Below are 13,414 nucleotides of genomic sequence, written 5' to 3' on the forward strand. Positions count from 1 at the left end.
GAACACGAAATTGATTTCCCGGCTCGCGTGAACAACAGGCATGGTTTTTTGTGCGTTTTAGTCGAAGAGCGAGTTTATTGAAATTTTTTGTTTTCGTTTTTTGACATCGCGAGTTTCTGTGTTTGAAATTGTCTCGTGATTCTGTGGGATTGTTTCAGTTTTGAATCTGGAATATTTACGTTATCCTCGTGGTGATGGAAAAACTCTAAGGGAAAAAATACTTTGATTAAAATCATCGATGGAATTGTCTCGAAAATAACGTTGAACAGAAAATTCATATTTACCCCAATAGCTTGTAATTTTATCATAGATTTTCTTTTATTTCCAATCCCAACAAAGACATTTAAATGTTCTTTTCCCATGCCTCACCCTGTACACTTTTTACGATCTTATAAGAATACCTTCTCCAGAGGTTGTCTGAATGTCAGCTGTAATATAGATGCTTGAATTCGTCTTTTTATTAGTTTTATTGTCTTTCCATTTTTCCTTTTTATTGTATTTATACTACCGTCGGACCTAATACCATATTTAGAGTCCTCTTAGAGTAATCGATTTGTTATCTATTTTGATAGTCCAACCGAAACAACCCCAAGGGCAAAATCGATCCCACAAGTATCAATTCCCACCCTTATAGCATTATCGAGTGTTTTTTTAACGAAAGTGTCCTCAGCCGCAATATTTTGCCCTTGTCGCGACCCCAATTCCTGCGGGACACATCGTGAACGTTAATAACGTTGTCGTGGTACAACGGGCATAAAATATGAAGCAGTTAAAGGCAGTATCGAGAAACTAATTGTGCTTCGCGAAATAAAAAGTAAATGTCTTAGACTCGAGCTAGAGTTCAGGGGAAAAGGCAAGAATAGAGGGTAGTTCATAACGTATCGACAGCGCTTAAAAACAAGTGGACCCTGTATGCCGGGACGATGTTTACGGTTGCCGATCGTAACCATTATCGTTCGTTCGATACTAACGATTTCTAGTTACCTGCACCTGATTCCGCGCGTATTTGCGGAATGAGGCCGGTTTGATGCGATGCGTTTTACCGGGACGCAATAAAACCTCTATTGCTGAGTGATTCCGAAATGGATCTGCATTCCCAGACAGGATCGTTACTGTCGCTTCGCCGTTCGTTTTATTCGTTATTATTTTTAGAATCACTGATGGCTACACCTTTTATTATCCTTTCGTTACTGCGACGTGTAACTTTTTATTATTGAAATCAGTTATTATCTTCGACCCTTTCATTTACAGTAACGAATACAAAACTTTGTTCAAGTATTTCCGTGAATGCGATCCGGAAACATTTAAAGTACGTTGAAGCGATCCTCTTCTTGCCATTGCACGTATTATGATTGATTTATTGGGTCGAGCGCTTCAATGAAACATATCCTGAACCTTTTATTTTCCTTCGAACAACGTCGGTATCTCATACGAGAGGAATCTGAAGTATTCATCCTGCTAGATCAATCTCCTCTTCGATCGGATACGATTCACGGGAACGGAATGTACCGTGTAATCCATCGCGTGGTGGAGATCTCACGTTACTCTTCCTTGCACATTCTCGCGCGATTCGTTATTTGTTACTCGAATCGAAAAATAGAACCGTTACGTCGCCCTATAAACCTGGTGACGGCTTTTATACCGCCGTTCGTTTCCAGGATTTTACACGCTTGCGCCCTGCACGGATATACAAACACCGATAAAATAAAAAATTTTAACGAACGCTTAATAAAATGTTGCGTCATCAATGGGTGCTCGAAACGTTCGAATGTGTCTTTAGTCGATTTAATTCCTGCCGATTGTCCATACTCTGGATACATCTATACCTGCATTAGCACGGAGCAATCAGTGCAAGATTGATAACGGAATTTTAAGCAAATCCACGTGCAAAAGCAAATAAAAACAATATTCACGCGACGTCTCTTTTCCAATAGAATTGAATTTACTATTAGCCCATGAAAGAAACAGAAATCCGTTAAACATTTTCCATGTTATTGAAAACTCCATCAAAACATACATTACTCAGTCTTTCGAATTCCATTTCTTACAAGAAAGCTTCAATGAAAAGAATACTACCTGTCATTCAGTTTTATGTTACCTCGTACAAATCATGTTTCCAAAGATACATGTAAATATCGTAAAAAATATTCAAAATTTATATTTTACGCAGTCTTCGTGGAAATTTTCGTTGCAAAATTGTACAATACATTTCAATTTATATTCTAAGTGTCCATAAAGGATTAAATGGGATGGAGGGAAAAAATGTACGCAAACTTATAATACCTCACGAATCTTTCTCCTTCAAAACTATCGTAGTTCTTTTTGGAATAGCATTTTCACAGGCATTCTTTCTCCCTCTTTCTCTGTCATTCTCTCTCGCACACATTTGGTCACGCGAATTATTCTCGTATGATCAAGCAGCCATGTCAAACTATAGAGTTCTATAGCTTGTAAATACCGGGGCCCATCCTAGGACTTTATAGTCTCTCCGTCTCAGCGTTGATTATCGGAACGGCTAGCATGTTTTAGGATTAAATTCCTCGCGTGTACGTGCGTAAGAGGACTGCCGCGCGAACGGCATCGAAACTTAACCGGAATATTTCCTAGTAGATCGCGTTCGTTCTTTCTTGCCGCGAACGACGCCGCAGCTCTGTATATAACGTCGGGTTGAATTAACGAAAGGGTCGCCGCCCGGCGATCGGAATTACCGGGCAGGGACCGGAACGAATACCGGCCCGTAACTGTTTCCGAGGCAGAGGGTATTACAGAGGGCTTAGTACAGGATGACATCGTGGACGGGGGTAAAGGGTGAAGAGAGATTAGAGGATCGAAACGAAGAGAGCCGAGGGATTGCTGAGATAGGAGGAGGTGTGCAGGCTGGCCGAGAATCACTCCGGTTGCCATCAAAGACGTTCGTGCCGCGAATTTCACGAAAGATAAATTCCCCCGACAATACATATCCATACCGCTGAATTCTTTCTTCCTGCCCTCCCTTCCTCCTTCCCTCACTCGCCACCCTTTTCCTTCCTTTCACTAGAGTTTATATTTCTTATTTCTCCCGCAGACGTGCTCCAAAGACACGTTCTATGATCTTTACCGCTTTATATACACAAAGCTGACGTCGCAATGTTTCCTTTGTTCCCTCTTCCCTCTTTTTTCTCTCCTCCTTCGACGTTTATTTTCATGGTTCGCGATTCTTCGGCAACGGTTTCGGACTTCTGGAGGACCGGTTGATTGGAAGTTTCAAGCGTCTTGGAAGAATTGCACGCAGAGGAGAGGTTGTAAGGAGAATTGTAATGTGGAAATTGTAATTTGGTTGATACTGGGCAATGAAGCGAGTGGTTCTTCGGATTTATACATAGTTTGGGAACTTTTGCATTAATACAGATTTGAGAGAAGTGATTGTAGGCTTTAGCGCCAATGTCATATTTGACAACACTTCAAGATGTTAAGGAATTTTGTAATTGTATTAATTCTTTGAATATTAACATTACTCTAGCTGTAAAACGTTTTTTCAATATTGCTAGACGAAATTGTATAAAGGAAGATCAAATTTTGGAAGTTCCTGAACTATTACACCATCTTAAGCATTCCAAACACCAGTAGCAATAAGTTATCGGTCACAAGTTGCGGCGAACTTCTGGCTGTTAGAAACCAATTGCTTGATACGGACACCACCACTGTTGAACGTTGTTCGGAGCCAGTATTCAAGACTTTGGAATCTGCGCAATCAATACCAATAAACATTTACAAACTAGCAAGGCCATTAAATTTCGCATCGCTGAAACCAATAATCGTGAATCTCGCCATCTGGAGCAACGGAACAACCGAATTTTGACTCACAACAAACCCCGGCGAGTAACAACATTCTATACAAGATAATTAAGCAATAAATTCCGAATCAGGACTCCGTTTAATTCAAACTTGTAAAAATCATTCGAGATAAATTGCGAACCTTGGAGGCTGTCAGAGCGAAATTCTGCGGTCGTAGGTCTTTCGACGATAAACGTTGTTTTCCCCGTATCTTTCATTAATCAAGCGTCCAGCAACCCAGTTACGGTAACCTATTTCGAAGCGAGCGACCTCGAGGCTCGCAGCCCTGAGAGAAGGGACATTTACGGCCCCGTAAAATTCTTAAGAAAAGACCGTTGTTTGCGTTGGAAACGGGGCAAGCGGCTTACAATGAGCTGTAACTGTTTCGCGCCGTAAAATTATAAAGACCTGAAGATAACCAGTTCCCGGTGACGCATCGTGTCGCGTGTTTCTTTGTTAACCGCGACACGTCGCGATAAGCCGCGATTTTATGCCACCAATGACAACGGTTTGGGCTGAACTCGTGAATTTTTCATTACAAAATTTAAGAAATCCCCAGTATTGCATATCTCGTGGGCTAATATCGGGATTGTTGAGCAGTCGTATTGGTAATTTATTTTATAGAAACTATGAAAGTATATCTATTAAGATTTTAAGATTTCGATTAATCAAATTTTCGAGCGATAGTAAAAATTAACAGTATCCCCTAAAACCTATATCATTAGAATCACTCACAATTAATTTTATTTTAACGCTAAAAATTTGCCGTTCCCTGACATCTGCAAGGTTTTCAGAGCCAGTAGTTGTCGACGAGCTTTCTTATGGCTCGCCGTGATCCGTGTAAAGGTCTTAAACTCGTAACAGAAAACGAAAGACAAAGTAGGAAACAGCAGAGAAAGCAAGAAAGCAGGTAGATAAAAGGAAAAGAGAGAAAAAACGAAGAGAATCATGGAAGATGGAACGAAAGACGAACTGTTGAGACGAGCCGTGACGTCTTTATGCGGGCACGTTTGCATATATGCATGCGAGTCGCGACAATGCCTTGAGGGGGAGGGTTGTAAAGCGGTTAAGAGGATTTGTCACCTCGTGTCACTGGATAAACTCCTTTTCCTCTCCCTCGCGAAACTCCAGTGCCTCGGTTGACACCTTCGAGGACACGATTCGCGAGTCTCCCTCCTTCTCGCTCTCTATACTCCTATTCCACCCCCAACGCAGATTTCTCATCCCGTCGTCGCTTGGCGGAGCGCCGCGCGCGCCGGATCGGCGAACCGAAACCCCTTTCGTTCGCGATTTCCTTTGTTCGGGACGCATCAAACGTGAAATATGCGAGTTCGCCCGGGGAATTCCGGTAATTTGCGAGGAGGAATCGCGGAAACTCGAGTTCGTCTTTAATCCTGCGGAATACTGGATTTGTCGAACGTTTCACGAGCCACCCCCCAGCCGCCAGCCGCACCGAGGGAAACTTTGTCTTCCGAAACGCGTGTGATACTAGGTCTCCCGTCGAACTTACTCTTCTTCCGGCATCGCCGACCCTTTCCAACCCTGCGGGATCCCGTCCCGTCGCGGTATTAATCGCTACTTATTTCAAGGTTTAATGGCGCCGTAAAGAAAACCGGTGAAGGAGGACGACCAGCACCCGCCGCCGGCGAATATATCCACTTGAATTTGTAGCGCCATTCCGACGGTGTGCGCAGAGTTGGCGTATTTAAACGGGCCGGCCCGTTTAAATGAACGGTTCCCGGCTCGTTCGAAAACGTTACGGGGGTTGTTTCAAAGGCGGAACGTTACGGCGACGTTAATCTTCCTCTTTTTCTCCGCGGACTTCCGCCGGGACTCCTTGTATCGCGTGTTGTAGGACCGTCTATGATCGGCACGGCGATTAAGGGAAAGATTTATCGTACCGGGAACGTCGCCGACCGCGAACGAAAAAATCGAGACGATTGATTTAAGTAACAGCGGATCGTGGGGTTTGTTCATTTATCGATAGGTCGAACACCGGGGTGAAAGTTGTTCAAGGATTTATCTGATTTTTAATGTGATTCGTTTTGCACGGGGAAGGGCAATGAAATTCCCGTCGATCGGTTTTATCGAATTTGCCTCTTCGCGCGTGAATTCGCAAGAGCATCTGCATTTTCGAATAAATTTATCGCCGTGTAATTGAACTCGTTGAACTGGATTTAATATTATTATTAAAGGGCAGCTGCTCGTCCGAGTGTTCTGCGTAATGTCTGAATTGAGTGCGCAAATGTTTCGAGATTTACACTGGTTTCGGGAATATTTGGACAGGTGATCGTTCATTTTAACCCTTGTGCATCGTTCGAGTCAATTTGTACCAGGATGGGTATTTAAAATATTTTGCTGTCGTACTGGAATTGCATAATCGCATTTTATTCAGTTTTTGTGTACGTTGATTATTGAATATGCTGAATTATTACATTTAGTTGGACGGATTTCAATTTTAATACAGTGAAGTTTTAATGTTGTGTAAGAAGATATACAAATAGAATTATTGTATTAAGGGTGAATGACGGATAACACATTCGCTTTGAGTAAATTAATTCGATTTTATTATTCAATTGAATTCAGCGCATAATGATGAAAAGTTTCCGAACAAATCCAATCACTTTGACGATCCATGCGTCTGGTTCTTCCTTATCAATTTTAAGTATCATATTATACCACGTCCATTAGACACAATTCCGTAATCTGCGCGTTGTATTATTGAAACTCTACCTCTGCGATAGAGGTACCTAATGAATAACCAATTGACACTTTCGAAAAATAAGAATATACACTAATCCGAATAAATTTATGAATGTGTCCATTTCATTGTATCATATTAATATTGTCATTAAGCTTATTAATATAATTATAAGCCATCTGCGATTGCGTATATACTTCATTCACAAATATACATACAGGAAGGTAAACCAGCATTACTTCCTGAGGTAAATTACCATTCAAAAACAATGCAATTTTGTCACAAACAACAATATTTAATCTTTAATTCTCTAAGGTACTCAACCATACACGTTTCCCACCCCGAATTTCAATAATGTTCACCTCTTCCACGCAAACAATAACAATTATCAAAAGAACGCATGTCAAACGTTTCCATAAACTCCATTCCCAAAACTTCTCCCATACAAAGAGCACCAATCCAAATATTCCCATAAAAACTATATTCACCAAATTTCCACAAAAATCATACCTCATCCCACGTGTTTCATCATTAGAAGAAACCGTAACAAATGATCGCACTCAATTTTCCGGTCGACGGTATTCAATTCGGACGTATCGTCGATATCGAAACTTGCTTATCCAGCGGGCACCGCGTACAATCTAACGAACAGTTCAACCCCAATAATGTCCCCAGCCATACATTTCCACGGACGCACCAGGATTTCCCAATTAACGCGTCCGTTTGTTAACGCATCGATCCGCCGTAGAAACTAGATTCACTACATTGCCAGTTAATCGTTATTGCGAGGAAATCGAGCGCGATCCCACGAATTTCGGAAAGTCTGATCGTCCATCGGCGGCGTCTCCCCTTTAACCCTTCGCCCGCCGCCCCAGAACTTTCGTTCTCGCGAACCTCGCGTCGAGTCGTTCCTGCGACCGAACGACAGCGCCGCGTCGCTTTCACTTTCCGCCATGGCGACGTGCTCGGATACAGATCGCGGTCTGTTGACATCCATTGATCATGACATGAATAATGAATGGATACACCGAGCTGAATAATGCATGCATCAACGTCGAACAACATCCACTCGATGGATGTATAACCAGTCGGTTGTGCAGCGGCCGACGCCGCGCCATGGCGAACGTTGATGAACACGAGGCCCTCGGGGTTGACGTTGAACGATATCGCGATATCGTGTTACAAGTTTGCGCCGCGTAACTCTTCTGGCTCGCGCGCCGCCAGTTGTTTGCCGCCGCCGCCGCAGCGTCCTTTTTGGGGCCATCGGTCTACACGGGATCGAATTAACCTTGCGATACCTCTTTCAGAGAACGGGAGCACTGGCTGCTCGCGAGGTCGATGCACCTTCGTTAACGATTACCGATATATCGAAGGGCTGTTGAATTATCACGATAAGGGTTGCTGTGGAACTTGGATGTCGACGATGAAAGTGTTTTTGGAGAATTGTTTGCTCGTATATCTTTGGATTGTTGGTCTGACTTTGTTGGTTGAACAATTTGATTTGTACCGGATGAAATGTTGTCGTTTGTACAAGTGTTAGATGATTGATATGATTATGTTATTTGTTGAATTAACCTGATGCTCTGGGATGAAGATTTGAAATTTTTACCGGCCGAATTTTATATTCTTTTGTCTTGTTTTATTGTGTTTTTGAAAAAACTTGGGTGATCTATAGTGTATCTTGTTTGTCTGGATGAGACTGAGGAATTAAAATGTTTTAAATATTTTTGTTATAATAACTATGTGTTATGTATTTCTATTAAATTGAATTGCGCGCGTGCTGGTTACCGCTAATTTTGCTAGGCGAGGTTGGCGAAACTGATTTTTGCAATATGGCGCACAAGCTTTGTATCTACCGAGCCAGCTGAACGAATATTCAATGCTCCTGTAGCATTAGCTTGTTCGAATAAACAGGTATTGAACAGTTTTCTGGTGTTCAAGTTATTCCAAGAACACAACACTATGAAAATTTCAACTGCTTATGTAACGATTGTGATACATTCTTAGGTTAGTAATTTTAAATGGTTTGTATATATTGCTTAATATTTGACATTGTGTACGAGAATAAATAAACTTTTCTGCACGTATTACAGTGGTAATAGGGTCATAGTAATTAGGGTTTCTATTGGAATAGACATTAATTATCAATCAATTGAATATGCATCTATTCAAACAATGTAATTAATATTCATATTGCTAACTATTCGTGACTAATTACAAGCGTTACAACCTATCGATAACCAGCGAGCTTTGATAACCCGGAAGGTCTAAGCTTCTATAATATATGATATTAATCCTATTAAATAAATAATTCCGTCGAATAGAATTAGAGATTTAAGACAAATATCAAAGCTTGCAGATATTTGTTGGGAAGAAGATAGCGGTCTCGGAAGCGAACGTCTCGGTATTGTGAAGTTTCTGTATCGGGGTCATTTGTTGAACAGTAAACATTATCTTCTTGTTCAGTTTATGGAGGTCGTGATAAGAGGATGGGCAGAGACGGGTCGACAAGGTGCCGTAGTTTCGCTAGGTAGTTATAGCCATTTGCGGTCCATCGAAGTCATAATTAGTTTTCCTCGTACAGCGTCGGTCGACCGAACCTGATAGACAGTTTTCGGGAAAATCGACCAGGCGTTGGAAATACTATTTGCCCGAGAAGGGACGCTGCTTACAGAAAACATCGTACCCTTTACAATTTTTTCCAATTTTCTTCGATAAATCATTCTGCCGTTACGTAAGAAATGTACTACTTTCTGTATACCTAAACTAAATTAATACATGTTTGATGACATTCAATTTGTCATTTCTCTACAATTTACCAGAAATTTTTAAACTCTCAACAAAATACTCTTCTTTCCTAATTTAAATTTAAAATCATTATAACATCAAACATTCACTAAGTCACAAGTAGACTCTATCAAATTCAATGTCATTGAACATAACCGTTCGATTCCCATTTCACTTCAAAAGGTGTCCATACTGCATACAAAACTTGTTTTCTAATCTAACTTAAAAGTAATAATAACATCAGACATTCGTTAAACCGTAATTGAAACCTGTTAAACTCAATATCGTTCAGCGCAGCCATTCAACTCGGATTTCATTTCGAAAAGAGTTTCATACTGCGTGCAGAACCTTTGCCGAAAGTCGTGTGTACCCGCTGTAAAGTAAAATAACGTCTCTATCGAGCGTCCGGCGTTGAATGGAGGCCCCGAAGTGACAAACGTCTCGTTTTGTTGCAGGATCGGTGAACGAGGCCGGCGTGTTCACCCTCCGAGGCAGACAGGAGGGTGGCCGACGTGCTAGAAGAACCACGACAAGCACCACGAGCACAACGCCGTCCAGCTCGACGTTGATTTCTCTGTCCGACGACGTGGCGCAGCCCGCGGCCCTTTTAGCCCCCGAAGAGGACTTATGGTCTACCAGCTCCTCCGCTACAACCAATGTTCCAGTCTCCTTAGATACAGCTGCCGCGCCGTCAAAGCCACCCTTCAAGATGGAGGTGGAACCTCACAAACAGGTCATACTGCCGTGCGAGCTAGAAGGAAATCACTCGAGGCTGCTGCTGCCCGAGGCCAGGTAATTTAGGGTTCTTTATTGACAAATAGAACGTACATGAACGGATGCTGAGAAGATTCATTACGACTCCGCTTCTTCCGTCCCACGCCGGCGAGACGTCCGTTTCATCGCGCGGGAAATACTCCACCCTTCGCTTTCCCATTTTCTTTCATTCGAGGAGTGCACGGTCCCATTGAAAATGGAGCCGAGTGGATGAAAACGGGAGATGTGTGCGAGCGCGGAGTTTATTTCGTGCCCCTTGACATTAAATTTCTTACCTGCTCGAGGAGAGTATTTTGTTGAGCACTGGGTATTGGCAATATGGTAATCAATTTTGTAGAGAACTATGAGATTGAGTCGTATGTGAAATAAAAATGGAATGGAAGGTTGATTGGAATAGCTGAATTGTTTTAGTGATAATGACGAGGTCGTTAATTGTTTATTATATACTATTATTCGATTCAATTGAACAAAGTTTGTTATTAATATAACCAGAACTGTATACAGTATTTTGTTTAAATTCTCTTCGTGTTTCAAGAAAGCATCTACAATTTCTGTTTACAGAATTTATAAATAAATGACTTTTTTTTATACTTGAATAGGCCTTGGTTGCAATATCGATGTTATTAATATTCAATAGAGCTGATACCTTTGCGATGATAGTTGGATGTTATTGATGGCGTCGTCCCTTCAAATTAATACGCTAATTAATACGTTCCGTTGCTAGGAGCTACAAAATACGGCCGGCAACATGGCTGCACGAGGGACGTCCAGTGGATATGATTACAATCAACACGAAGACGGAGATGAGTGGAACAGGACACAGATATATTGGCGATTCCACCACGGCTTCGTTGCATATAGACAACGTTAGATTAGAAGACGATGGTATATGGGGCTGTACATTGGAGGACGACCAGGGGAAGATTCTCGCTGGCAGACCTGTGAAGCTCGTTGTTCTTGGTGAGTCATTGTTCCATTATTATCGCGCTAACATCAGTCGGTCCCTTTAATTGGCGTACACTATTGTTTACACCGGACACTTATGTTGGTAAATGTGCAATCAGACTTAGTAGATATCAATGTTATATAGGTACATAGAAATTTCTAATTACATATACGTCTCGCGTATAAATAGAACTTTCTAATGATACTATAATCGGAACTGTTTTAAACGTTATAAAATCACATGTATTAGAGAACATATTGATTAGACGACGTTATTTAAAATATTCATTATGTGAATTTTAACTTTTTACAATCGAGAAACAATCGAAACTTTTCTAATGAGAAATAGGCGATGTTTTGTGGAACTAACTTAACGATAACTCATGTATAAATTACAGTATACATGATATTACGATGCCTATATTTCACTCTACAATAAATTTTTAAGAAGTTCTTCGTTTCTCAATGAGAATTCATTTTCGGTCTGAACGGAAAATTCAATGTGGGTCGTATACGTTCCACGCGGTACGGAAGGTGTTAAACACGTGCCTTGCTTCCATGACAAATATCTATAAATATACTATAAAACAGTCAAAACATTTCTAAACAATATCCAATAATCTTCAAGATACAAAGAAACAGGGAACCCAAATTTCAACATTAAAACACCGTCTCCAAATCAACAGAAAAAGATAAAAATATAGTTCAGTATTCTCTCTGACAAAAAATCAGAATTTCCTGGTTATCAAACTCCCTCCACCCCTAAATCATCCACAGTTCGGAACCACATGGCTATCAGAGAGGACTCTATCAGCATCCATTCGCGCGGCATCGGTGCGTTCCGCGCGAAATTTGAGGAGAGACACCGGCACCGGTCGGAATTAAATATCACGTAACGTACGCGGCGTGCAGATGAACCACGGGCATGCAGGGAAGGGATGATAAATAAAAGGTTCGTGGCGGGGTCGCTGAAAAGAGCAGCCGGGCCGCGGACAGTCGGGGACGTCTAGCACTCGAATGAAAATAAAAGGTCGGGCCTGTCCTACGCGGGACGGCGGGATATTAAAAACAAAAGTGGTCCGCGGTAGGGAAACGTCGCGGTGTGGCGTGGGTTCATTTGGAACGTGATTCGAGCGAGCCGGCAAAGAGGGTTGAAGTGCGTCACGCGGCCGCGTCCCGATTGTTTCGCTATGCGGCGCCATTGTTCCGGCGTGTACGTACGTTTTCGTCGCGGAGACAACCGCGCGCGGCCAGAAAACCGCGCGGTGCCGGCTGACGCGTATGTCAACGGCGGGGAAAAAAGAGCGAGAGGGAAAAATGGAAAAGCGGCGAGAAAGGAGAGGAAAAAAGGGGGGAACAGAAAAAACAATATTTACGCCGGATGCATATTCATGCGGCGCGATGCTGTCGTCCCGGGCCAAGTGACGCGGATTAATATGCATAAAATCCTTGCATTACGCGGGACCCAGGGCTGACGGTGATCTTTCATGTAGCTGCGACTAATTTTTCGTGTACCACATACGCGACGTTTCAGTCGAGTCTGTGATTCGGGGATTTTATTACCATTTATCGCTGATTGTTCTTAAATAGAATGGAGTATTTCACTTCTAATTGGAACTTCAGGGTTTATTTGTTTTTGTAGGGTTTTCTGTGTATTCGATTTTTTTCTTTGGAGTGAGTAATGATGATTGAGAATGTCGGTTGTGTTATATGGTCGTTTAAACGAAGTTCACTCATCGTAATTGCATCTTATTTTATAATTTCAATATCGTCTTCCATTTGGTAATGAAACGGGGTTTAAGTATCGGTCGTTGAATAATGGATTCGTACACCGATGACTGCGACCCGCACTCGACGGCAGTCAGTTGAAAAGTCTTTATATCAAACTACTCTATAAGATTTTGCCTTTCAAATAAGATAATCCGACGGGAATCATTCTTAACTCGGGATTGCACGAAAAATAGTATCGCCATTTGAAAGTAAGAATCGGCTGCTTTCCGTGGATACTCTTTCCGACGCGGTATTGAATTCTACTTAGGAATTCGATAAATTCTCAGTTTCCTTGTCTTAGCATTCCAGTTGAAAGAAGTTTGTATGAAGTCATTTTAAAATGACCATCGTGAGTGTAACATAAAAATATTTTTAGTTGAGTAAAATTTGCAATTGTGGGAATCGTAATCATTGTCTCACCGACACTCGGGAGTTTCACAGAATTTCGCGCGACACAAAGGAGAAGCGTCGTAGAGAACGAAGGGGTGGAAACGTCGTTCTGCGTCTGATGGGGATAGATTTGCTTAGCGCCCTCGGGGTTCCCAGCGGGTTATTCGCGGGCAAGAAAAAGTAAAGAATAATGCGCATTTTATGCGGCAGCTCGGCCAAATTCTCCGTAATTTA

At 41.9% G+C, this 13,414-nt stretch overlaps 1 protein-coding gene across 2 annotated transcripts in view; it reads left to right on the top strand.

Annotated features, from left to right (window-relative positions):
- tei (irregular chiasm C-roughest protein teiresias) overlaps positions 1-13,414 on the top strand; it is a 463,293-nt gene that overhangs the window by 235,489 nt on the left and 214,390 nt on the right. For both annotated transcript variants that reach the window (XM_076364369.1, XM_031981571.2), the window contains 2 exons: positions 9,757-10,093; positions 10,800-11,035. In XM_076364369.1, the coding sequence (XP_076220484.1) occupies positions 9,757-10,093; positions 10,800-11,035 (573 nt within the window). The remainder of the gene's footprint in view (positions 1-9,756; positions 10,094-10,799; positions 11,036-13,414) is intronic.

This window comes from Nomia melanderi, chromosome 2 (genome assembly GCF_051020985.1).
Source record: "Nomia melanderi isolate GNS246 chromosome 2, iyNomMela1, whole genome shotgun sequence".
NCBI lineage: Eukaryota > Metazoa > Arthropoda > Insecta > Hymenoptera > Halictidae > Nomia > Nomia melanderi.